The 26,794-nt window shown below is 39.5% G+C and overlaps 2 protein-coding genes and 2 long non-coding RNA genes across 4 annotated transcripts in view; 3 read left to right on the forward strand and 1 right to left on the reverse strand.

The window, feature by feature from the left end:
• Nucleotides 1–1,051: 1,051 nt before the first annotated feature.
• Nucleotides 1,052–12,898, reverse strand: LOC147167478 (uncharacterized). Its single transcript, XR_015096361.1, has 4 exons — nt 12,853–12,898; nt 8,728–8,823; nt 4,388–4,909; nt 1,052–4,311 (listed from the first exon to the last, which is right to left on the reverse strand). It is a non-coding gene; the product is annotated as an uncharacterized LOC147167478 (long non-coding RNA).
• Nucleotides 2,488–6,573, forward strand: LOC147167479 (inhibin beta B chain). The gene is made up of 2 exons (XM_086087857.1): nt 2,488–3,161; nt 4,159–6,573. Exons 1-2 carry the CDS (start codon nt 2,816–2,818, stop codon nt 4,923–4,925), a joined length of 1,113 nt encoding a protein of 370 aa, XP_085943983.1. The 5' UTR covers nt 2,488–2,815; the 3' UTR covers nt 4,926–6,573.
• Nucleotides 10,939–13,221, forward strand: LOC147167480 (uncharacterized). Its single transcript, XR_015096362.1, has 3 exons — nt 10,939–11,087; nt 11,192–11,261; nt 12,859–13,221. It is a non-coding gene; the product is annotated as an uncharacterized LOC147167480 (long non-coding RNA).
• A 3,878-nt stretch (nt 13,222–17,099) lies between these two features.
• The window catches only part of gli1 (GLI family zinc finger 1), a 50,987-nt gene continuing 41,292 nt past the window's right edge, over nt 17,100–26,794 (forward strand). Inside the window, exon 1 of the mRNA XM_086087855.1 lies at nt 17,100–17,391. The gene's annotated coding sequence lies outside the window, so the exon portion shown is untranslated. The remainder of the gene's footprint in view (nt 17,392–26,794) is intronic.

The following is a 26,794-nucleotide window of genomic DNA, read 5'->3' on the forward strand; positions in this document are numbered from 1 at the left end:
TATCTTTTTAAAACATGCTATTTACATATTACATTTAAATCAGTTACCAGGTATCAGTCCGGGTATCACATGGAACTAACTGCAGGGCACTGTGCAACTGTGAGGGCTCATGAAATCACATCAAGATGCTTTGATTGCTTCGCAGACACTTGGATACCTGGAGCAATTGCAATCGTATACATCATTTACGGTAACTTGGCGAATATATTTTTAAGAATTTGATCCTGTCATAGCTATTCATCATTAGCCTCGCGACCAGACGTTAGCATATCCATTTAATTGTGGCTGAATGTTGTGAAGTGTGCTGCCGCCATCTGGTGGTGGGGGGTCTGAAGCGCACTTGTATTTCAAATTTTGCTTGTATCTCAAGACAACAAATTGGTCATGTGACAACTCGTATCTTGAAAAAAATGGCATTCATATCTCAAAGGGCCACTGCATTCGCCGTTTCTTCTTCCTCAGCAGTGAATATTCGGATTGCTGCACACCTAGCAACAAGGCTGAGCCTGACCGAGTTGTCTTGTGCATGCTTCTGCAACTTTTCGTAATTGCCGTTGGCAAATCGTTTTGCTGCATTTTCACATTTGCATAGCAGATCAACCTCAGCCTCCCTTTACTAATGAACCTCGCTTCATTTCCTGATGCCTTAAAGAAAGGGTGCTGGCTGGTAAACTGGCAGCCCAGGCTTTTAACCTCGCAGTTAGCACACTTAATTTCATAAAACACATCTTAACCCTCCTGACATGTTCACCCCATTTCCCTGTACTGTACTTCAGTGTTCCTGGTCGAAATTTACCAAAAGGGTTGAAAATGCTCAAATTCAGTACAATTATTGGTATGCGTGTACCCTACTGGAGTAAATCAAATTTTAGTTTGCATCATCTGGTGAGAAGGTCCATTACTCTTTCAAGTTTTTATTTTATTTTTTTTAACATTTTGCACAATGATAAAGCAACAACATCCGGTAACATTTGGTAACCCCTCGCCGATTTAAATGCAGGACCACAAACCATTTGGTACATAGATACTTTATTGATGGGTAAAAGGAAATCATACTGGAACAACAGTAGCCACACAGTACAACAGGGCACGTTAGAGGCTTCACAATAACATAAGCAAATAACTTAACTAAGAACTGTAAATGATATGCCAAAATCAGTGTGTGAGGCCATCCAGTGGTTGCAGAGAGTGTCTGACATGCTGATCTATCGCAATGACAGTAAATGTATCCTCTGTTCCAAATGTTTGCTATTTATCAGATAGCATATGGATTCAGTCGTTTTTATTCATTTTTATTTTTTAACATTTGCTGAAATAAAATTTGCATTTAACTAAGTTTAACACATTTTTATGAATCGCGAGTTAAGTGCCGTTTTTCCTTTAGCACAGTGTTGAAGTTTAAATTGCATTAGTGCACTACTAATACTGCAGTAGCTTACAATAATAGTATACAGGTCTACAGGAAGAAATCTTTTGTTGATAACCATTTAGGGGCTTACAATGCTATGACAGTACTTTATGTATAGGCCACAATGTTAATATTTGGAGAGCCAATAATTTGTTGAGGCATTTTGAAGGGCTCATTTGTACTGCATGTGTAGCTTTAACATGCATCACAATTGTCTTAAAAAATATTGTTGCGTTTGACATAGTGTTTTAACAAATAATATTAGATTGATTGCTTTTTTAAATTATTATTATTAATGAATTTGTAAAATAAAAACATAAAAGAAAAATAATTAAAATAAATAATTAAAATAATTTAAGAAGATTAATTATTTAAAAAATAATTGTAATTGTTTTCACAAATAGTTGCAACGTCGGAATTAACAAGAGACCTTCCCTACATGCCGGACTAGAAATAAAAGAATGCAGTTGCATAGATTCGCCACACACTGGCAGTCATGCACTGAACTCATGTCGCAACCGACACTTGTACAAGGCTCGACTATAGACCTATATCATGCCATCACCTTTTAACGTGCAGCACGCTCATCATCAACATCTGTGTTTTAATCAGGTATATGCACCATACAGATACATTATAGTAATTTTAGCATTTATAATGTTGACAATGCACGCGGAAAAGCATGCAGATGATCTTTTTTTTTTTTTTAATTATTTATTTATTTATTCATGCACGACTTGTAACTTATTAGATTCAATTAGTATCGATAACGGTGCAACAATTGAACAATTTAGCACAATAACGATTAAACATGGACAAAATCTATAGGAATATAAGCCTAAATTGTTGCCATTTATGATTCGAGATATATGACGTAGACTTGACACGATGCATTGAAGTTGAAAGTAGGCGAAAGGGCACCCCTCAATTCAACTTTGGCCGACTGAGGTGACGGCACGTTTTCTGCACATTGAAGTTCAGCCGTGCGGCTGTTCACGTGCGAGGCGCCACTCTTGCACTGTGTACTTTCCCCAAACAGGACCCGCACGCTTGCATGCATGCACTTGTACCCGTATGTTCTCGGTCATTGCCAATCAGTCATCCACCTTGCCGTGCCAACATGCCTGCTTGTGAGTATACGTACGTGTGCGTGCTGCGTCTGCAGATGCGCTGCCAGCAAAGTTCCTCACACGGTGCCCCGGGTGAGCTCATTGGTGCGTCCCTTCAACGTGTCACCACTTTTGGTGGATTACTCCACAGCAGATATCTTCACCACCAGGACACCTGCGACATCACTCAACTCCACCAGCTGCAGACCAGGACCTCAAATTTGAAACATAACACCTTCTTTTTTCTTTTTCTTTTTTTTGTTATTCGATTTAACGCACAGGTTGATTTGACATTCAAATGGCGCAGTCGTCCATATTGCGCGCGCTTCTCTTTTTGGCCCCGTTGCTGTGGGAGGGCCTCCGGGTAAGCGGGAGCCCCCCGGGCTGCGCCTCCTGCGGCCCCCGGTCCCTGGGGAGGGACGCGGAGGAGAGGCTGATGGTGGAGATCGCCAAGCAGCAACTTTTGGACAAGCTGCACCTGAAAGAGAGACCCAGGATCTCTCCGACGGTGCCCCGGGCGGCGCTGCTCACCGCGCTGCGCAAATTGCACTCGGGGCGCGTCAAGCAGGACGGCACCCTCGAACTCGACAACAATGTGCTATCCAAAGACCAAGGCTATGAAATAGTCAGCTTTGCCGATATAAGTAAGTGTACTAAGTGGTCTTTAAATAATTGAGGAAATAACTTCGACGTGATGGTCGGGCACATGCCATGCCATTGCGCAAAAAGGATGACTCATATGGATTCTTTGTGCTCTGCTTGCCAGGTCAGGTTGCGAGGAAAATAGGTGAAAGTTCAGGATACATTGTTTCACCAGTTTTCAGTCAGTTTAATAATAATATATCGGCATTTTGTTGGCTAGTTACTGCTTACTTTGCAGTATTTTTTCCCGCAAGAGCAACTGTTAAATGTGATTTATTTAGTTGGTTTCTCAGCCAGGGGACTGTACTCAAGAAATGACAAAGTAGGCCTATCTCTTACCCAGGGATATGATGGATGGTTGGATGGACGGCCAGATATTAAAAAAAAGACTAACAGATGCTTGATGGAAGGCAAATAGCTACCACAGTTAGATGGTCCAGCAGACAGAAAGACAGACGGACAGGTGGATGATTGAAGGCCAAGTCATCACGGACGGACAACAGCACAAAAAGAAACCACAGACTGACAAACAGCGAGCTATAGATGGACGAAAGGACAGACAGGAGATACATTTAAATGGACTGGCATATGGACAGATTGGTGGTCAGGCCAAAGACATTGGCTGCAGATGATCACGCGACATTGCCTGGCCTATCTGTGCTGGAGGGAATTTGGTGCGCTCAGTACAGTAGTTGACTTGATGGTTGTCATGTGATTTCTTTATTATTGTGACCCTTTCATACTATGTCGAGCAAAAAAAAAAAGAGAGCGGTCGGACGAATATGTGCTATATGAATTCACACGTATAATGGAGCATATGGTGTGCCGCAGGGTTCGATTATGAGGCCTCTGCTGTTTTCATTCCACCCGTTATAAATATAGAGCTGAGTGAGATTACAGATAGATCGATACAGTATGTGGATGGCCAGATTGATAGACATGATCTTGAATTCCGTATGACATTTTCTTACTTTCTTGTCGTCTGTGTTTGACCCACAGATGAAAGTGGAGCCGGGGACGAGGCAAATCTCAGCCTTACCTTCCAATTCTCACAAGAAAATGGCCGCAGCACCCAGGTACTGCAGTCCTCCCTTTGGATCTACGTCCGCTCCTCCAAATCACCCTTCCCAGTGCCGGCTCAAGTCTTCCTCACTACAGACGGCCAAAAGTCAAACCGGACTTTAGTGATGGAAAAGATGCTGGAGGTCCAGGAGAGCAACTGGCACACCTTCCCCATCAGTCGCACCCTGCAGGCCTTCCTGGACGGCGGCCAGAAGCGACTCCATTTGGAGGTGAGCTGCGACGTGGACGGGAGGAATCTTTGCTCCCTGGGGAACTCTCCCAACAGCTCGCATCAGCCTTTCCTGGTGGCTCAGGTGCGTCTCCGCGACGACCCCGCCAGGCACTTGATCAGGAAGCGCTCGCTGCGCTGCGGCGACGACGTCACCGTGTGCTGCAAGAAAGACTTGTACATCAAATTTAAGGACATCCAGTGGCACGATTGGATCATCGCGCCCGAGGGCTACCACATGAACTACTGCGTGGGGCAGTGCCCGCAGCATCTGGCCGGATCTCCCGGCATCGCCTCGTCCTTCCACGCCACCGTCTTGAGTCAGCTCAAGGTCAACGGGATCAACACGGCTGCGTCTTCGTGTTGCGTCCCCACCGAGCGGCAGCCTCTGTCCATGGTGTACTTCAACTCGCAGCACAGTATCATCAAAACTGACGTGCCTGACATGATCGTGGAGTCCTGTGGATGCACATAAGAGTTTGTGTCGATTTTTGTTTTTTTATGCAGCAGTCCTAGAGTATTATATTTAAAGCATGCAGTTGGCCACAAATGGCTTGCCAATGGCTACAAAATTAGACACATTTGTCCGCAAAAGAATACTAGCGAATAGATTTATATCATTTTCCTAGTCGAAAGTTGGCAAATTATAGGCGCATATGTAACAATGCAAAGAGTTAGCTTTACTGCCTTTACAACTAGGGTCCGATGATATGGATTTTTTTTTACGGGTGATGATGATTCAGATAGATATTTGGCTGAATAAAATTTCTCATAACCGATTAATCAGCCAATTACTTTCAAAATATATATATTTGGAGCTGTCAAAGTTAGCTTTAAAGCTTTGACTCTTGAGTTAAAAATTTAACTCTGCAGTAAAGGCTGGAATTAAAGCTTTAAAGCATTAACTCTGAAGTTAAAGCTTTAACTCTGCAGTTAACTCTGGAGTTAAAGCTTTATATAATACAATACATACACTTATTTCTTTTTGGTCCTTAACACTTGCAATGGTTCAATGTCATGTTTGTTTGTAATGTATTAATATGTTAAAAAAAAAAATCCAACAAACAGCAGCAGCAAAGTAAAATCTGACGATTTTTTTATGTGCTGATTTTAAAAGCGCTATTATCCACCGATTAAATCGGCCGGCTGATTATTCAATCAAACAAATAAAGCTGAATGCAGCGATTAACAGACCTTTGCTATGGAATTCTACTCAAATGGCTGACTCGAACCAAAATGGTCGACTTTGTTTTCGATTTCAAGCGTGGGTCCTTGAAACATTTGAGTGCATACTGTTAAGATTAAAAAAAAATGATTTTGTGTTGATCCTTCAAAAAGTTGGCTGGCGGCTAATTTTTCCCCCCAACTTTCCAGGGGCACTACTAAGTGAATTTTAGGGCATTGTCATTGGTCGTGTAATGTGAAGGTCTGCGTGGCGGGTGGGTCAAATTGGCATGTGCTGTTGCACGTTGGCACGTATAATTGCCAAAGTCCAAAGTTTACTGGTGTGATGTAAAATTAGAAGCTTCCCAGCAATATACAGCCTGTTAATCATTCCACTGAGAGGGACATCATCCCAATTGCACAATAGGCGCTCAACTAGCTGTGTTTTGCTGTTGGGGTACATTTAAAATGGCAGTAAACTGTAAACCTTAAACGACATCGTCATCATCTACTAGTACAAATACAATCTTTGACTTTATTCACAAATAATAGGGCATACATCTGTTGCCTCCAAAGCTGCACTCGTTGTTTTACGGTTTAATGCAGTATGTATTTTTTTATTTTTTTTTGCATTATTATATGAATATTTTTATTAACATCTTGTTGCCATCATAAAAAAATAAGCACTTTAACACCCCGAGTCAACTGTGCTCGAAAACTATGAACAACATAACCAAACTGGGCAATTGTTTACTTTACAACGAAGAGCACTGAATACAAATGTCAATCAGTGTATTTTCTATTTGCGTTAAAATGGGTGGCTTTTGTCCGTAGTGGCATGACTGTAATTATGTTTTTGTTTTTTATACATTATATATTGCCAGATTTTTTTGCTAATTACAACATTGCAGTTTCAATGTACTGTATGAATATATTTTGGAATAAAAGAAATGAACATATATATCTGTGCTGTGTTTCTTTTGTATTGAATCTTGAATTATTGCATTATATCAGTGCCTCTCAAATATTTTTTTCAACGACGAAAACTAAGGGCATGTTCAATATAATTAAAGTTACTTTTATTAGTTTTATAAATGTAAGATTTTTATTTATTTTTTACTTTTGAGATTTTCTTTTATTTTTAAAAGCATTTTAGGTGTTATTTGGTTTCATTAACGATTTGTTTTTTTTTCTAATTTAAACAAAACCAACAAATGCAAGCGAGTATGGGGAGAAATTGCAAATGCCACAGACGAGGGCATAAGGTCCGATTTGACCAAAAACCTTTTGACTGTGAGGCAGACGTGCGGCCATCGCTGTGCTGTCCATCATCATAAATTAAGATATGCAATTACTTCCAACTCCAAATGGCTGTAACCAAAATACCAATTTTAGCTACCATGCTACCTGTCATGTCGACAGTCTGTAAGGCAAAAAGTGTGTTTGCTCATACAAACAGTGGAAGTGGCTTTATCAAGTGTCTGTGTTTGATGTGTCAACAGTTGGCACATTCACTTGGCATGCGCTTATTTTCATTTCACTATCAGGGTAAATGATCTCTTCATGTGAGCCAGCACAGGATAAATTACAACATCCATGTCTGGTGGTTCTGCACCCTAGGTCAAGAGCCAAATTAGAATAAAAACATTTTTTTTTTTCAAGCAGCCCACAGCACATGATATAATTTGCCATAAACACGGCCTGTGTCGTTTGCCTGCATTGTACTATTTACTTTTGTAAACTGGGTTGCAAGGGAGGAGACGAGAAAAAAATAGTTTTTTAATTCCTCATATTTTTGATTGAGAAAGGTGCTTTTGAAACCAATGACTTGAAAAATCTCCATCCATGCATTTTCTATAGCATTTGTCCTCATTAGACACACAAGGTTGAAGCTAACTTTGAAGCTAACGTCTGGGTTGCTAGGGAGGAGACGAGAAGAAGAAATGTATTTTAATTCCTCATATTTTTTTTATTTAGAAAGGTGCTTTTGAAACCAATGACTTGGAAAATCTCCATCCATGCATTTTCTATAGTATTTGTCCTCATCAGACACACCGGAAGGTTGACGCTAACTTTTAAGCTAACTTTTAAGCTAACTTTTAAGCTAACTTTTAAGCCAACTTTTTCTAAACTGGGTTGAAAAGGAGGAGACGAAAAGAAGAAATTTGTTTTAATTCATCATATTTTTATTTTATTTAGAAAGGCGCTTTTGAAACCAATGATTTGGAAAATGCATTTTCTATAGCCTTTTGTCCTCATTAGACACACCGGAAGGTTGAAACTAACTTTGAAGCTAACTTTGTGTCCAAGCTATCCAAGCTAACTTTGAGTGAGAGGCGGGGTACCCTGCTAGGTTAAAAACATTCCAAAGATAAAAACCAACGTTGGCAGCTCTTGAGGGTCAGCCAACACAAATGGAGTTACACCATCGAAATAGACTCTAATCGCTGTCTAAGGGGTAACATCGGCTTTAATGTTGGCAAGATTCTTCGATTTGCCTATTTGCCTTCTTCTACAGTCTCTATGCATGATTTGTTTAATAACAACGAATCACTCGATCATTTAATCAAATCCTTTATTTAATCAGTGTCATTGAAATTAGAGCCTCATTTCCAAAAACAAATATCAAAGGAAAAAATAACAACTATAATATTAGTCATTAACTATAATAATAGTAGGAGTAGTCATAGTGCAAGTGTTCCTTTTTTTTTCTTTTCTTTTTTTAATATATATATATATATATATATATATATATATATATATTAAAAAAAATTTTTTTTGCAAGTGTTCCTAATGAAGTGTCCCGTGAGTGCAAAGGACTTTCTTTTCAACCACATGTTACTTTCACACCAGGCTCAAAGAGGATTTAGCCGTAAACAGGTGAGTATTCCTTTTCACCGGCGTTGGTGCCACCAATGGAAAGCAGATGAGTGACCCACTCTGGGAAAAAACTAAAAGTCTACTGACTCACTGATATACTGACACACTGCCCCACTGTTGGCCACTAAAACCCCTAATCCTTCACTCCACGCAATCCCACAAAATCTCCTTTGAGGAGGTTTAATAAGGTGTGACTTTGGCCTCGTCCCCTTGCAGTGTCATGGTAGGCTAACCTGGGAAGACACTGTTGCCATGCGTCCGTCTCTCGGCCGGCCAACAGTGAACCGCACCAACATAATGCAAACTGATTGGATTAGTCCAAGGTTGAACTGTCAACAAAAGTGAAACGAAATCAGTAAGTGCCTGTAGGGAAAAAGACAGTGAAGGCCAATGAACGATAGCAAATTGACATGAACTCTTATTACAATGTCAGAAAATCAACAAGCAACAAAATGAGCCCTTGCGACCCCATTTTCAGGGCGACATCAAACAAAAAAAGATATGTAGTTTAACGCTGTGCGTCGTATACGGGGCCTTCTTCTGATTGGGGCTCATTTGGACAAATTTAGTCAGAATTTGTCGAGCACTGGAATTTGCCTAAATTCTGGTGTTGTGGAGATTTTACACTATTGAGGCAGTTAAATTGGGTTTCATGTGGGCTATTTCCTTTGGGGGTGTTCATCAAAGTTCAACTCTGGGAAATTACACAAAATGGTTGCTTTAACAAAACAAAATGGCCAACTTCCTGCTAAATTTCTAACATTGGTCCTTGAGATTTTTGTGAGCATCCGGTTATGATTCAGGTGCCCACTACATTTCATGTTAACCGGTTGAAAATTGATTGGAACTTTTTCTAACTTTTTTGGTTTTGGGGCGTTTTCATCAAGATATGTCAGCTTGCAAATATTCATATATTTTTGGGCATATTGAGGTCTCCAAAAAAAGCTATTCTACGCTATTGAATTTTTAATCATCATTGAGGGCCTGGATTTGGTGCAAAACCCTGTGAGATTTCTTTATTTCTAATAAATAAATAAAGTGAATTTAATACTCATACACATAGCATATTTTGCAGATTCTGGTTTTGATTCTGATGAAAATAGGCCATGACAACATTTCCACCAAGAGACCTAAAATTAGGTAGAGTGGTCTATTCTACCAGGATGCAAAAAAGTCTAAAATATCGGCCATGGTTTGAAGCAAACATGTTTGGCGAATCTCAAGGCTTATACTTTGACACACCTCTACTTGTTGAGTTTGCCCAATTGTGCCCCAATCAGAAGAAATTATTTATTTGTTCTATTTTAATTTATATTTGTCAGAATTTTCATCAAAGGATTTATCCAGAGTTGATTAAATCAAATACAGTAATACCTTGAGATACGAGGTTACACTTCAATATATTTCCTTGATAACAATTACTACCTCCTATTAGCCAGGGGTTTGGTAACATTACAAAAAGAGCACAAAAATAAAATGAGATCCCAAAAGAAGGTGAATTTCTGATTAGCAACCGGTTAACTGTGCAGTCAAACGAGCATTGTACTGTCCGGTCATGTGCGTAAACAAACAACCTGATATAAGGATGCAAGTGAATGTGGTCAACGTTCATGATGGAAGCAGCACTTTAAATATCTTTTAAATCCACGGGGTGATCCCATTAGGACAGACCCAGTTACCTAATATATCTCTACGTTACATCACACCTGCCTTAACAACAACGGTATAGGCCTGCTGCATCCTTTCATCGCCTTTCAACTGTAGCTTTCCCTTTGCAATAATAGGTCAAAGGTTCTCAAACTGGAGTAAGTAAGTCCATGGACCCCAAAAAGTTTGAGGATCCCTGTGAGGACATTTTGTTTTTATTTCATTTTTTTTCAGGCTGCTTGCTGGTGGATGTGGTGCTAATATAATATACATAAAATGGCAAATGACTAGTGTTGATTAGTATATGTTTTGGTAATGTGGGTCACTTGGTCACATTTACTACAAGACGAAATCCAATTAAAATGACGCACGCTTGCTTTACTGTGATCATCCCAAAATCCCAAGTTGACTAACCTACACAAAGATCAGTAAAAACAGCTCTGTTGTTCCGTTTACTCAGAGGAACAGCAAAAGGAAGTTCCTACAATTTGCAACAAAAAGTGTAGGAAAAGCCCAAAATATGTATACAGTTTGGACAGCAGAGGGCACTATGCTTATTTGTTTCGTGAGTATTATATGGTTGAAAACTACAGGTGTGCTGTAAATTTGTCAATTGGAGGTGTACAGATCACTAAATGTGGAGTAAATATGGCACATTGCTGGCGGTCAAACCATTAAATATGATCTAAATATGGTAAACTATCAGAGCTGGCAAATCCGGGTCCAGAAAGTAAAACCCTGCCACGGTTTGGCTTTAGCCCCTTGTGCTAGCTAGTTAGCTTCATAGCAGGTAAATGAGCACCCAGGAGCTAGCTAGGAAGTCCGCTAGCTAGCTAGCACATGGATCCATAGCCAAACATGATCCAAATATGGTACATTAGAGATGTGCAGACAATTGACTACGATGTAAATACGTCAGAAGTTTGTAGACCATTAAATGTGTTAGGTACGAATGGAAAGTGTGAATGTAAATAGTCCAGCATCCACAGAGATCACAAGCAGAGGGAATTAATGTTAATGTGTCCTTGCTTGTTGCATCCTCACCCTCAGGTCTTACGGCACAAGTTCCTGTTGCTGCGGGGGACCTAATTCTGTTAAGGAGGACTAAACACCTAATCATGTAATTACACACCGGCCGGCCTCACTTTTTAATCAACACTGGCTGCTGCTTTCATTACTCATGGACTGTGTGCATGTTGCAACGCGTTACATCAATTTGAAGATGGCGCACATAACCTAATTCTCATGTCGTTAACCTGGCCGAACTTACTGTAAAAAGGTTGTTTTTAAATGAATGTAATACAATAAGACAATTACAAGGTGAATTCTATTTTATGTTCGTGGCGAATATGTACACACTTTGAGTCCTGCTGATAGACAGAAAAGAAAGAGTAATAGTTTTGTAAATAAAATGTAGGTCATTTTGTTTAGTATTTAAAAAAAATATTATTACTATTTTTATTTTATTTATAGTCTACCATTTATCGAGGCCAGGTGGGATATGTTCAATGGGAATGTTTGACGTTTAGGTTGATCCCATCCCCATCATTAAGCAATGCTACCCTCTCGTGGCAGTACCTCGAGCACACCGCTACGTATTTCCATTACAGTACTGCGCTTTAATGGCCAGCTGTCTTGGGTTTGAGGACTTTTTGATGCACTTGCAAGTGATGGCCAGCAGGTGGCACACACTGCCAACCACATGTTGACAATGAGGATCTACTGTACAGTCGTTAATAAGCCACTTTGACACCAACACGCGTCCATACAGAAGAAAACAGCTTTTAAATATCATTGCGGTGACCACAATGCATCTGAATACAAAGTGTTTGCTTTACACAAAATGGATACCAGGGTTGAGGAATCCAGGCCCAGAAAGTAAAAAGCCTGAAAAAGTTTGGCTTTAGTCACAGGTGCTTCTAACTCAACAGGTGTCGACGAGCTCGTTGAGTAGAAGCACGTGTGATAAAAGCCAAACTGTGGCACGGTTTTTATTTTCTAAACTTGGATTCTTCAACCCCGATGCATACCAAATTTTAGATTGTGCAGGCGTAACCCAATGTAAATAAATAAATAAAAGACAAAAAAAATCCACATTTACAACGAAAATAATGTTCATTTATATGCATGCAAACATTTTGTGAATATAATAAGTTATAAATAAAGTAAAAAGTAAAAACGTTGAGATCAAAGTGACACACTGCATGCTCTACAACATAATATATGGAGGAAAAGACAAATGTCGTACTTATGTCCTCAACATAAAAAAAAAACTGTTTTTCTAGTTTTAAAATGTATTTCATTTGTATAGAATATTTCAGAAATATACTATATATTTATGGAAAATCACAGAAATTAATTGATTATATAAAAGTTGTGTATATCATAAATGTGACAAACAATGTTACAGCAACGTTAATAAAATGTGATTCATTTATTTGTATTTATTTTGTCAATATAATAGGAAGAAATTCTGGAAATTAACTAAATTATTATTTCCACATTATCATATCACAATGATTATTACACATAATTATTAAATAGCATTTCAAACAGAAACTGTATTAAGTATTCAATTGCGCAAGTGTACCTATGCGGTGGTCAGTTACGCTTAAAAATCAGTGCGGTTGCTCCAGTGCAACTGACAAAATACATCATATGCATGCACCCCTAAAGCATTTGCATTGATTTAATCGGTGCCCAACTCTTACCTGCAGTTGCAAGTCTTCGCTAGCTGCGTGGCCCATGATTTGCACTATACAAGAAGAGAGAGAGAGAGTGCAGTCTTTTATAGGCGCCACTGTTACATACGGGACCCGGACCAATTGGGATGAAGAAAACATGTGCAAGTGACCATCTGCAACGGAAAAACAAATCCCCCTAAAAGATTCTGCTGGATTTTGCTGCATGTGGGAATGGTGTCCAGGTGCAGAGCGACTTAGCAACAGATGCTTTCTGCCACCTCTTCCAACCTGCCTGGAACGAGATCAGCAGCATCACTTTGCATTCGACACGTTCAAACATCTCGCAAAATATGTGCTTTTTTTTTTTGTAAGTGTGTTAAATTGACCCATAGATAAAATAAGATTTTCTATACGAGTCTTATTCAGTTTTTTTTTTCAAATAATATGTTCTATGTTGTAAAAGTTCTAAAATGTTGTAATGAGGGAAATAAATCTTTAATCCTCCATAATTCAGCCAAAATTCTGTCTTGATGCTGAGTTGCAGAGCATCACTCCAACGAGACCTTTCCTGGCTTTGCATGAACACCTGCTCTAAGAGTTCCGCTTGCTGTTTACAACATGGCATGGACGCTACTTACTAAAACTGCGAACGGATGGTCTCACTAAAACGGAAATTTCTCGACAATGCTTCGACAATAAACAATGCCAATGCTGCATTCCTGCTCATCCAGCAGTATTGTAGTGATAGTGGATGGAGTCAATTGCATTTCTGCTCGAGCAGAATTGAAACTGAAATAGTAAAACAGACAGACACTATACTTGGAAGCGTGTGCTGACTGGATTTGCCCACTCACCTTTAATCCTGTCCATTGACAAATCGGTGTGGGATTGTGCGCGCCGGCATATGGCTCAGGCATCTGCGGGCCACTTCAGGGGCCAAGAACTCTCGGATTTGGTGGCTATATGGGGGATTTAAAGCCCCAAGACTCTCATTGACAAAATGTTACTGCTGGGGGGCAGTTGACAAAGCCTCACTGGACTCTTGCCTTCATCCAGGTCACCAACTGTTCAACCCTTTCTCTAAAATGACTGCTGCTTTTAAAGACACTTATTTGGTTATTAGGCCAATACACTACTGTGTGGGATTTATGTTGACTTTGAGGTTCTGCAAACACAAAATTACTTCCTACTGTATGTGTGGCATTACTAGTTTATTCTTTATTTTTTATTTTTTATTATCCACTGAAGTTAACAAAGGTCAGAATATTCTGACAAATAAAGATGAAATAATACTATAATTATTAATTAATTAATGAATGCAATCATGATATTATTTTACATTCACTTTTTTTTAAAGAATAAATCCCAAAAGTTGACTTCAATATTGTGAAATAGTTTTTAAATTTTACACAAAGTTGAAGTATTTTTGTGAATGTATCTAAAGAAGCAAAAATATTTCACTCAACATTTTAAACTAAATCTTCACTACTAAGCATTTTTGTACTTTATTCAAAAAAATAGAATATGCAAATTATAAAATTAAAAATATGTATTTTTAAAATTAAGAAACAATTTCAGTGTAACAATGTTATTTTCTTGTAATTTTAATTTTTTTCTTCCTTCTGTTTCACCACAGTTTTATGGGAATTATGAAGTTCACTTATTACTAAAGTTGACTGCAGTCAAAAGTTTATGAAATAAATTCAAAATAAATAAGATTTTTAAATTGAATGAAATTGAAAAAAATCGCAATTTTGTACAACTAAAGCTGGATTTTTTTTAACTATATATAACAAACTATTCCATCAATAAAATTACAATATTTTGAGAAAATATTTAATTGTATTCCATTGCTCAGCCTCAGTGATGAGGAAATTCTGACAATCACAACAATATTACAAAAGTTGACTGTAATAAATAATAAATAAACAAATCTAAATATTCTATACATTTTTAGTTTTCACAACCTTGAAAGTGCCCTTGTTATAATTTATTCAAATTAAGAGCAAAAAAAAAAAGTTTTACTTGGAGTTTTCCCACCGTTTTGCCACAAGTTCATAAAGTATTTGAATAATTGTCCTTTTGAGGGGAGGGTGGGACATTGTAAAAAAAAAAAGAGTCAGTCACGGTACTGTATATAGTATACAGTATGACAGTGAGCCATGATCTCATCAAGCCTAGGAAATTATATTCGCTGTTTAACCAAAAACAGCTCCTGCTTGGACTAAAAAATAATCAATGCTGTCGAGCACCATGAGGCAGTAAAAAAAGACAAAATGGCAAAAACCTCAACGTTTTACAAGTGATTACATTTTGCAAGATACAAAGACAAATGAGTGGAAAGATGGACAACCACCATAACTGCCTTATCTCACTATAGAGAGCTACAAAACATCTGGGAGGTTGTTTGAACACACTGACAACGCAGACGAGCCTCGGCCAGTGAATAATGTGAAACACTTTTTATGGGTAAGGCATTGATCCAGTTATTGAGGAATTGAAATAATATCCAAGGGCCACGCAGCAGAGAGAGAGAGTGAGCAAGAGAGAAAATCAAAGCAAGTAGAAACAAATCGTTACATAAGCGGCTGGACGCCACAATGGGCCTCTGTCATTCCCTTTTTTTCATTTGATTGCTGATACGAGGATAAATGTGAATATTCATATGAACTTCTCCAACTCTCAACCGGTTCCCACAAATATCATAAACTTTGTTTTGGTTGTCTGGAGCTGAAATAGCGCCACGTATAAATCATACAGGCGTTCTATGCAGAGGATAAAAAAAATAAAATAGAGTATAACTGTGAGTACTGTTATTTATTTGTCTACATCTGATATTACAGAATTTGTGTTTGAATATCAGTTGCTTAAATGTTATAACACAGTAATGGATGCTAATCATTGCCTATAAGCATAAGCTTTATGCTAGCTGACTGATGGATATAAGACTTGTGGTTGTCTTACATGCTTATACATGTTTTCATATTATTAACAAACACATAAATGTGTATTTCTAGGTTTTGTTTAGTTTGACAGGAACTTACAAGTGGGAATGGTCATAAACATCTTGAAGCCTCTTTAAATGAAGAAGAAGAATATATATACTAATTCTATTTGATACAGATAACATATAGTGCACTAGTTTGTGCTTGCAAGTCAAAACAAAAAAAATTAATTGGCAGAACGACTCATATTTCAAAAACTCCAAATATAGTATAGTATAGTATTTGTTTTTTGGGAGTTGACCGATATTACCTCTCAGTATGGCTCCCAAGAAGTGACTGTGATTGTGCTAGTAAGAAACCCTAGAAAGTCTGCTGAGAGAGAGAGAGAGAGAGAGAGAGAGAGAGAGAGAGAGAGAGAGAGAGAGAGAGAGAGAGAGAGAGAGAGAGAGAGAGAGAGAGAGAGAGAGAGAGAGACTTTCATAAAATACTGTACTTTATTATGTTTTTTTGACATTTAATTTATATTTGTATACACTGCTATTTTTCTTTATTGAAAAAACCCAACATATATATTTTTTTATAGCTAATAATTAAAATGATTGTCTTTCCATTAATTTTAATGGGGACAGTAGACTTAAAGTACGAGTAATTTGCGTTATGAGTGTGATCACGGAATTAATTGTAACCACAACGATGAGAAATAATCTATTTAATCTATAGTCTGTCACAAGTCAGAAATCCTGATCCAGCTCTTTTAGTTCTTATTCGACTGTGGGTGCTGTACCTAATATTTTGGCCCACGCGCGCACGCACACACAGATAATCCAGTCCTGGTTTTGTGGTTGATTCGGAGCAACGTGTGCAGCATCCACACATTGCAGTCACCACACACGCTGAATTTACAACGTTAGAAAACACACTTAAAAAACACACTCGCATATTCAAATGACTTATGACAGCAACATGATGTGTTTGATTTAAAAACATGCACAAAAAAAAAAAAGCTTTAAAAAAAGTAGTAAAAGTTATCCAGAAGTTGTGTGAATTTTTACAAGCTCGCAATCGAACGCTTGGAAGAGAAAAAGCAGAGAATCAGCATCGTCTTGTCTGTCTTTTTCTTTCTTTCATTTTTTTTTCTTTCCTCCAAGAAAAACAAAAAGTGAACTTCCTGTTTCGGGGTGGTCCGCAGACTGTGGAGGCATGGAAGGAGGGAGGGAGGGAAAGGGAGACAGCGAGAGAGAGAGAGAGAGAGAGAGAGAGAGAGAGAGAGAGAGAGGGAGGGGGGAGAGCGAGCGAGAGAAGGGGGTGCATTACGCATTACGCGTTTGGAGGGGCCGAGCGAGGCAACTTGCGGGACTCCCTTGTTGCTGGCGAACATGGGCCGCCGACGCTGTTGCTTCCACTTGGGAAGCCGAACGACGACGTTGGCCTAAAAGGGAGAAGAACTCAAGAAGAAGAAGAAGAAGAAGAAGAAGAAGTGGGGGAAGTTTAAACAAAGAGGATACATCGCGCGTGCGTGGGAGAAACAATCCGGACTTCTCGCATCCGAGAGCACAAGGAGAGAAAAGTGGAACCAGGAAACTCTTGCAGGGATTTTTGGGGAAGTTTGATGCGGGCTGAGGTACGTGGAGTGACTTCTTTTTTTTTTTTTTCCTGCATCACTTCTTCATGTGATGGAGTGTCTTCAATCCCTGCACTTTTTTTTCGAGTGGGGGTCCATCAACTGGAGTGTTTGTCTGTCTGTGTGTGTCCAACAGCTGTTCCTTGTAACCTGAAATACTTGAGGTGCCAATATCATTCCCAAATGTGCCCCCACTTCCCTCCCACTTTTTTCACCCCCCCCCCCCACACCCTTTTCAAAACAACACCTCCCAGCTTGCCCGAAGATGTGCACAACTTTTAGGTTGAGGCCTAAACTGAATTGAAGAGAGTTTTTAATCTAATCTGTGGATAGATTAGGACCCCTCTCCCGCCTGTCTAAGAGCGTCAACAGCGGACTCAATAGAACACTAATTTCTTTACCGCAAAAGTGCTAAACACACACATGGTGGGCGACATGGTGTGTACACATGCAATAGAGATAACTCAATTGGTTTGCGTTTAAATAGAAAAATAAGGGAATCTATTCAATTTGTAAAACTTTTGCCATCATAAAAGCTTTTTCGAGTTGCGATTTAAGTGTTCTGTAGTTGATAGAAATCTTTCACCCCTGGATCAGATCAGAGAAAAAATTATCAGTAAATCAACTCACTTTAACATGTCACAGATTTATATCATACAAAGTGTAAAACACGTTCCAATTTTTTTTGGGTAACAATTTAACTGCAGTCAGTCGTTCTTTATACTAAAGCGTGAAAACAATAAATCACTCGGTCTTAACATGAACCACAAGCGTGAGATGCCTGATGGAGGTTTTAACGTTGTCTACAAAAAGTCAAATAACGAGAATTTTAACATCTTGACTGCCATACAAGTGTGAGAACAAGTTAATCGCTGTTTATGTTAAAACGTCAAAACAATCACGCACTCGGTTAGTCACAGGCGTACTATGCCTTACTGAGATTTGAACTTTTGATGCTACTTTATAGTCCCTGACAAGCCAAAGAAAAAAAGCAAGGCAAGGCAACTTTATTCATCTATCACATTTGAGTTTTAAAATGCTTTAATACATCTTCAATCATATGTATGGGAAAAAAAACATTTTAAATCAGGATTAAAAAAAATAAATTAAAAAAAGCATTCTGCTAAAATGCTAAAAACAAGACAGAGACATGTATTTTGATATTATTCACAGCCATACAATTTTAAAAAACAAGTTCACTGTTGTTTACACTAACATGTGAAAACAACACACTCACCTAAATTTGAGTCAAAGGTGTAACATCACTAAACAAGGTTTGAATACATTTTATAAAACTTCAGATTAAAAAAAAAATGCAAAGAATAAAATAATACGGAATAGGATTAGGGCTAGTGAAGAGAGAAAAAAAAGTTTGGCAGGATTTCACTTTATTCTCAGAATTGTGACTTGAAAGTGAGAAATCTGAGAATAAAGTCAGGATTCTCACTTTAAAGACAGAATTCTGACTTTAAAGTGAGAATTCTGACTTTATTAGTGCTACTGTACTATTATTCTCACTTTAAAGTGAGAATTCTGAGATTAAAGTGAGAATTCTGAGATTAAAGTGAGAATTCTGAGATTAAAGTGAGAATTCTGAGATTAAAGTGAGAATTCTGAGATTAAAGTCTGAATTCTTTAAAGTCAGAATTCTGACTTTATTAGTGCTACTGTGCTATTATTACTTGAAAGTGAGAATTCTGAGAAGAAAGTCAGAATTCTGAGAATAAAGTGAAATCCTGCCAAACTTTTTTTTCTCTCTCCACTGGCCTTAGTCCTCTTCTGTATTAAAATGTTTGTGCATAAAAATTTAAAAATGAGTTAACCACTGTTAAAAGGTAAAACAATTAAACACTCTGTCTAACTTTGAATGACAAAGTTGGAATAAACTTGACATTTTGGAGCTACAAAGTTAGCGTCCCCAAAAAGCCAAATAAAAAAAGCATTCAATCATTTTCATTAAAATAAAAACAATGTAACCACAGTTTTTCATAAAACGTCAAAGACGTAATATTCCTGATGATGGTTTGAAGTACGAAATTTTTTTTTGCCACTAAAGAGCCCTAAAAAGCCAAACAAAAACATTTCAAACATTCCTAACAGCCATAAAAGTGTACAAACAAAACAAAACAGTTAACCGCCATCACAACAATAAATTCCCCCATAGCTTAGATGATGCGGTGTCAAAGAATGTGCGCAGAAAGACTCAGTTGGGATGTTTTGCTGCGTTACGTACAGTACGCATCGTCGGCAGGATTGTCTTGATTGAGGTCGTGCGCAACGCTACAAAATCACTTGAAGTTGACTTTTTGTCTTGCCCCTTCAAGGTTGAGGGGGGGGGGGGGGAGTTTAGGGGACAGTATGGAGGGTGTACTTGTCCTTTGGCCATATGTGAAAAGCTCAGCGGGATGGTAGACTGGGGTCACCTTGACCCCCCCCCCCCCACATCACTCTTTATCAAGCGCTTCAACGCCAAAAGGCTCCTTAATAGGAACTTGTCGTAAACAAATAGAGCACACACAGGAAGGAGTTGTCTTCCTATTAGTAGAAAGAAGCCTCCACTCGGCTTTTATCAGACGCCAAGATAAGTCGCTTATCAGCATACAGAGCGCTGATTGGAGGTGTGCGTGTAAGGTAGAGGAAGTTATCACCCAAGGCGTGTGCGTCACGTGACACGGGGAGTTCGGACGGCGACAAGCGCCGTGTTTTTGTCCTGATTCCATTTTGGTACCGAAACACGTCACGTGACGCTTGCAATCCCGCACCCCCCCCCCCCCCCCCCCCCCCCGCGACATGCTTCTTCCTTCAACCTTTCCAGAGAGGGAGCGAGAGACTAAGGAAGGGGGGAGGGAACGAGAGAGAGAGAGAGTGAGACCACCCTCGCTGGGACCGCAGCCCCTCGATCGGACCCTTTCACACCCCGTGAACCTGAAACAATTAGGCTTTAATAGCAGCTGTCTGTCTGTCCGTTCAAAGTATGCCCGGACAGAAGAGGAAAGGCGTTGACGATGATGCTCGGGATGTTTTGTTGTTTTGAAAAGTTTGCTTCTGAAACTATTAACGGATTTGATAGCAAATGGGCTGTAGCAATTCCTGAATGATCAACATTTCACAAAAGGGTTTGGGAATTGGGATGTACATTTGGGAAAATTGCTATGTGGCTTGAGGCAAAGCGAGATGTTGATTGTATCTTATTACAGTGCATGTGCTGCTTTTATTCAAGCATGCGCCTCAAGCAATGTTTGGATGTGTGTGGGCGTACATGGTAGCTGTGTGTGTGTGTGTGTGTGTGTGTGTGTTTGACATTATACAGGACAAGTGCATATATTTTAAAGCAGACTCCAGGTGGCACGTTCGTCAGACTTGCTTGGATTTGGCAGAGAAACATGCGTTAGCCGCGTTTATTTCTTCCTTCATTTCCACGGGACTGGATTTGTCTCTGCATTGAATCAAAGCGAAATTGTGCACTCCAACAATTAAGAATGGAACAAAAAGAGCGAGCGGTTGTTGTAACGCGTGACTGTACGTGCTGTAGAAAAACACAATTTAGCCACACAATCGCAATCTTCCAATATTTCAAACCATTTTGTGTTTTTGGTTTGAAATGAGCATTCGTGGCATTCTGTTTTTGTCTGATATGCTACTAAAATCCGTAGGCGGGATGGTGTTAACTGCATAAAACCGTTAAACGGTCTTCTTTTCGGAAATTTTGTAGGACATTGTACGACCTTGTAATGGACAGTGCTATATTTTGCCACTGAGATACGATTACACTTTCCGTCTTTAAAACAACCACGTAGCTCAGCTATTAAGTGCGCTAGCTTAATGCTAACGCATAATCGTAAAATGCCATACACGTGCTAATAAAAACCCTTAAACAGTGTTCTTGGCGTAAATTTTGTAGGACTGACCTTGTAATGGACAGTGCTATATTTTGCCACTGGGATACAATTACACTTTCTGTCATTAAAATAACCACTTAGCGTAGCTATTAAGTGCGCTAGCTTAATGCTAACGCATAATAGTAAAATGTCATACGCATGCTAATGAATAGCATCTGTTTGGATGTGTTATAAGCCTTTAAGCAGCACAGGTAAACTGAGAACATCTAATTTTACTGCCGATGACTTCTCTGTGTTCATATATATCCTTCATACTGCCTGTGTTGTCCTGTTCTCAGTAAAATGTCAAAAATGCACCAACTTTTACTGGAATGTGCTTAAATATTTGGCTGGTGTGAGTTCAGGACACAGGATGCAATAAATGCTATATTTTTTTCATTTTTTTTTCAATCATTTATTTCATTCATTTGCAAAAGAAAAAAAAAAGACAATACAAAAACAAAATTCTATTAACAGAGCTGCCACATTTTACTGCTTCAAAAATTGCTAGTGTAGGAAGGCTAACGGAGGCTTGCTCGCACCACGTACCGCCTGTCTCGAGACGGAGCTTGCCGGCCAACAAGCGTGTTATCTGAGAGGAGATAACATCATTGACTTGGCAGCTTTCCTTGACATGACCCTGCTCCTCTTTTAATGTACATGCGGTGTACAATATCATGTTAGCAGGCCATGGCGCACATGAAGACGTCTTGCTGCTGTCACTGTTTTACATCAAATTACTGTTTCTCATTGAAAGGAAATTAGGAATGGCGATTAAATTAATCCGTTCCAGTCTTCCGCCCAAGAAAAAAGTTGTTGTAATGTGTATTTTAATGAAGAAGAATAGCACTCTATAATACTGTACTTAATAAAAACATATAGTAATGCCGTAATTACATAAAATCAAACATAATTAAGTCGTTTTTGTAACCTTATCATTGAATTGCAATTGTAATTAAATTTGCAATGCTTAAAAACTATTACGTTAATAAAAAGTCAACTGTGAATTGAACTATACACATATACATTCTTCCCGATATATATATATATAATTTTATTGTAATATTTTCGCTTTTTTTTTCACCCATACAATAATCTTCCTGTCACATCGTTTTGACTTAATTTCCTCTTTTTTATTCCTCTAATCATCAAGTAGCGTGCCTGGCTGGCGCCACGTCGTGTAGATCCGATGCCATAACAGGAAGTCTTGGCACGTGTGACTTACGACTGCCGTCACCGATACGCCTACACGTCAACCCGCCACGGGTCAAGCGTCCTCAGATTTATGACCACGCCGCGTTCCCACCGAACGACGCCCATTCAGCAGACGTTCGCCGGCCTTGAGGCTCCACGCGGAATGTTATGGACGCGACGGGATGATTACACGGAAAACTCGACACCTTGAGATGATGTTCTATAGATTTAAGATGCTCTGGGAAGTTAAAATTGATGGCCATGCCTCAGATTTGGACATGAATTAGGGTTTTTTATTGGATTTTGGGAAAGCCTTAAATGATGTTTGAAGATTATATCCAATTTTTCAATGGACGGGGAACGACTAGAATGAGTTGTCGATATCCTAATCTGAATTTGGGTGGACATGTCTTTTATAACTGGACGTAAAAAAGAAGCATGAGTAAAGTTGAACAGGAAGTCGGCCATTTTGGTTCGAAGATGACATTCTTGACAAATTCGGGGGCTTGTACTTTGATGAACTCTAACTAAGGGACCATGAAATGCGTGCGGAACATGGCGTCAAAGTTTGATGATCATTTCAAGGACTTCTAAATTTAACACATTTTGACCCTATTGTCAAGGTATTTTTTGCTGACAATGACAAATATTTTTGAGGATTTTAAGGATTCACCATGAAAGCGGGTGTGAGGGCCTTCTTTGTGTCGACAAAAAACAACATTTTTTTTAAGTAAAAGAAATACTATGATTGGCTCTGGATGAGACACAACTTTCCATTTGTATTAAGCGTGGTAGGTTTTGGAAAGCGAAGAAGCATTTGACAGTGAGAGTGAAATGCATGTTGTTTTAAATGTGCAGCCGCTCCAGTGCACGCCCATGGGCTGCTGGTGCTGCGTCTTCTTGGGTGGGCTGCAGGGAGGGAGGAAAGGAGGGAGGGAAGCTCGACGCCTGAGCCAAAAAAGCAGGGGGAAAGTTGCCGACTGCTGGCCTGACTGCTCGAGGAGCTCGGCTGCTTTTTTTTCCCCTGCTGGAACACATTTCCAAGTCAAGCGTTCTTGGACCCGGCCGGCCCCGCCTGACCGCCGCACACTTGGCTTGGCTTTCTGACGCTTGTTGACCAAACATCTTTTTCCGCTGTTGTTTTACACTACTATCTCTTCCTTTCCCCCCCTCCTTATATCTTTCACAGTTAGTTTTTGACTGCCTGCATCCAGCAGTTGGTCCTGGGGGGGAGGGGGGGGGGGGAAGAGAACAGATTTGAACTTAGATCAGATAGGACATCATTGTGGCTCCTTTCTGTTTTGTTTGTTTTGAGCCCTCATCAAGACTTGATGACAAGCAAGAGCAGCAAATACAGTAGGAGATACTGTTGACTCAACTTCATAAGAAAAATTAGATCGCTAATGTATTACGCTATTAACATTTTTTTGACCACAACTGACAAACTCGGGCAGCTAACGAGCAAGAAGCTAATGCAGCAGTCTAATCAAACCGAGTCAATGAAAATCAAAACAGAAAAGTAGAAACCTACTCCTCAAAAAAAAAAGAAGAAGCTTATTCATGTAGGCTACACGGCGCTAAATATGACATACAACTCTGCCTATTGTACACGCGAGAAGCACGTTAGCTAACCAGTTGACGCTTAGTTAGCAAGAAGCTGATGTAGCATTCTGCAAGAAGCTAATGTTAGCAGTCCAATCAAGCCAAAACAATGGAAATCAAAACAAAACTAGTAATCGTATAAAAAAAAAAACTCTACCTATTGTACATTGTGAAGCATGTGAGCTAACCAGTTGACAAAGTTAGCAAGAAGCTGATATAGCAGTCCACATCTTTACACAATGCTCTTGTCAAACAGTGTGTGTTTGTGAGATAAGAAGGGCCAAAGTACCAAAAAAAGCTAACATAGTGTTACATAATAATAACCTTAACTGACACACCAAATTCCACTTTTTGTTCAGAAATTACAAGCCCGTGGAAGCTAACCAATCAGCTGGTAGCTAGCGAGAAGCTAATTTAGCAGTCTACGTTTTTATCAGTGCTCCTGCTTGTCGAACAGCACAAAAAGATGGAACAACAATTTTAATGGAAGTCATTTGTTCACAAGAAGTTGCTAGCTAGGCCACGGCTGGGAGTCTTATCAAGTTAATGGGAAGGCTGCTCCTTCTTGTGATTGGAGAACAGTAAACAAGTTATTCAAATCTAAAACCTTGGATTGGAAATACTATGACGTCGTTAATCAGTTTGGAATGAACCAATTATACCAAAGTGGTACCAAGTATCCTAAAGGTAGGCCACTTCGCTTTGGTGATTATTTGTCGCAAAATTCCTAAAAGTTACACAGCACCACGGCGTTTCCTCCTCGCAGCAGACTGCCATCTTGTGTGTCTGGCTGCTAATTGACTCTGACGGTATTACGGTTATTGGGAGGCTTGTAAAGCACGCAGCCTTTATTTACAAGAGAAGGAATAAAAAGGCCGAAGTGGGCCGAGTACTGGCGCTGACCCCACTGTAAGTGATCGCGGCAAATGAATGAGGGGGTGTTCCTTTGCAGTGACCAGGAGGGGTTGGGGGACATCTGGTCCCGTTTGCAGAAAACTGCAGACCACTCCCCAATTACATAATTGTGCCTATTAATTACACCGAGGAGGGCCCTCGTTTCCTCTTAGCCAAATATGCCAGTAAAGAAGTCTTCTTCATTTTAGTACATGTGCTTGAACACATAAAACATGGCCTCCCAGGGGGTTACAAAAAAACGTACACCACATTGGTGCGTATTCCGTAACCATATTGAATGTGGCAAAGTGGCAGGATTCGAGGCCTCATTCATATCCATCTTAGAGACTTTTCTTACCATAAACGTGACCCATAACCTGTAGCTTGTTTGTTGTCACTTTATGAAGTTCATTCCATTGACTTGCATTAGTTTAGATCCGACACACTACAATATGGCGGACGCGCTGACAAGGTATATTTGATGTCAATGGCAAATAACAGCTGCCTGATTTTAACTGGTCGTCGCGCCGCCGTTGTAGCTGACCACACACAAAGCTGCCCCGCGGGTCGTTTTCTTCAGGAATACGCCGTACGTGTTGTGACTGGATGGACGCAGGTGTGACGGCCGCGGTGGGTTTCACACCGCCACCGCTGCCACGCCGCTGAGGAGAGCTAGTGTGCTTGTGGAATGTGAGGGTTAGCGGTAGGGGGAGGTAAACCAAACCTGGGACGGCGCTCAGAAGAGCCCATACCTCAAGCCAAGCCCCCCAGAAAAAGAATTTTCTTTCATGGGTGTCCTCTTCCTGCACGTGTATTAACTGCCCATCATGTGACCAAAGCAAACCCAGGATAGGGACATAAAATGATACTGACCATCACAATGTTAACTTTTGCATGATTCCGCTCTCGAACCAGATAAAATGAAACGTCCTGGGTTCACTAATAACCTCAGAATATCTACAAAAGTGAAAAAAAAAATAGGCATTTACTCCTGGACCTAAACTGAATGGATTGTTCTTTCCTCTTATTCTCAACCATCCACAAAATTTTATTTTGAACATTTAGTTAGTTTTTGCATAATTATACTTCCTAAGATGACTATAAAATTTTACTTGGTGTGACTAATACTATTTCAGTGCTAACAAATTCTGGATTCCCACCATGACCTCTCCCTTGGCTAATATGTCTCTATAAAGTTTTATGGGAAACGTTACAGTCGTTTTCAGGCTAAACCAAAACTTCCTTGGTGTCGTGAAGAAGCTCAAAATTCGACCAACGCGACAGAAAATTTGACTACTTTTTTACCAAATTAGAATGACTACTTCCTTGTCCCATACCTCACTCCTCCATAAAGTTTTAAAGAAACTGATAAGGAGCTTTGTAAAATTTTGCTGGTGTCGCTCACAATAGTTTTTGGCATTTTTATTAGAATTTTCAAGAACTGAGAAAATAAAACTGAATGGAAAATTCGAAAAAGGGCCCAAAAGTCGCAAAAAGGTTTTTACGCTTGGAGGGGGTGGATTTTGAACTTCAAAATTTGAAGCGCATCGAAAAAGCAAAATGCGAATGTTGGCTATGGAAACAGGTTTTGCGAATAAACGCTGACAAGACCGGATACACGGTCACGCGTTTTGACCGGTTATGACGTCACACGTACGTTTGTAGTCACAAAGCAATGTCGGACAATAAAGTAAGGTATGTTTGGGTTGATGACGAAACAGAAATCTTTTTGGAATTAATTAAAGAAGAGGGAGTATTAATGCAATTTCAGATGGAAAACAGCAAACAGTAAAAAAAAAGCAAACTTATACGACGTCATCGCACGGCGCAGTCGC

This window comes from Leptonotus elevatus, chromosome 10 (genome assembly GCF_054856555.1).
Source record: "Leptonotus elevatus isolate MCC_2025b chromosome 10, RoL_Lele_1.0, whole genome shotgun sequence".
In the NCBI taxonomy this organism is placed as follows: domain Eukaryota; kingdom Metazoa; phylum Chordata; class Actinopteri; order Syngnathiformes; family Syngnathidae; genus Leptonotus; species Leptonotus elevatus.

Excerpts from the sequence above, each read along its gene's own strand:
- LOC147167479 (XM_086087857.1), top strand. The coding sequence starts at position 2,816 with ATGGCGCAGTCGTCCATATTGCGCGCGCTTCTCTTTTTGGCCCCGTTG. Across the intron at positions 3,162-4,158 it reads AGTCAGCTTTGCCGATATAA|ATGAAAGTGGAGCCGGGGAC; the intron begins GTAAGTGTACTA and ends TTTGACCCACAG.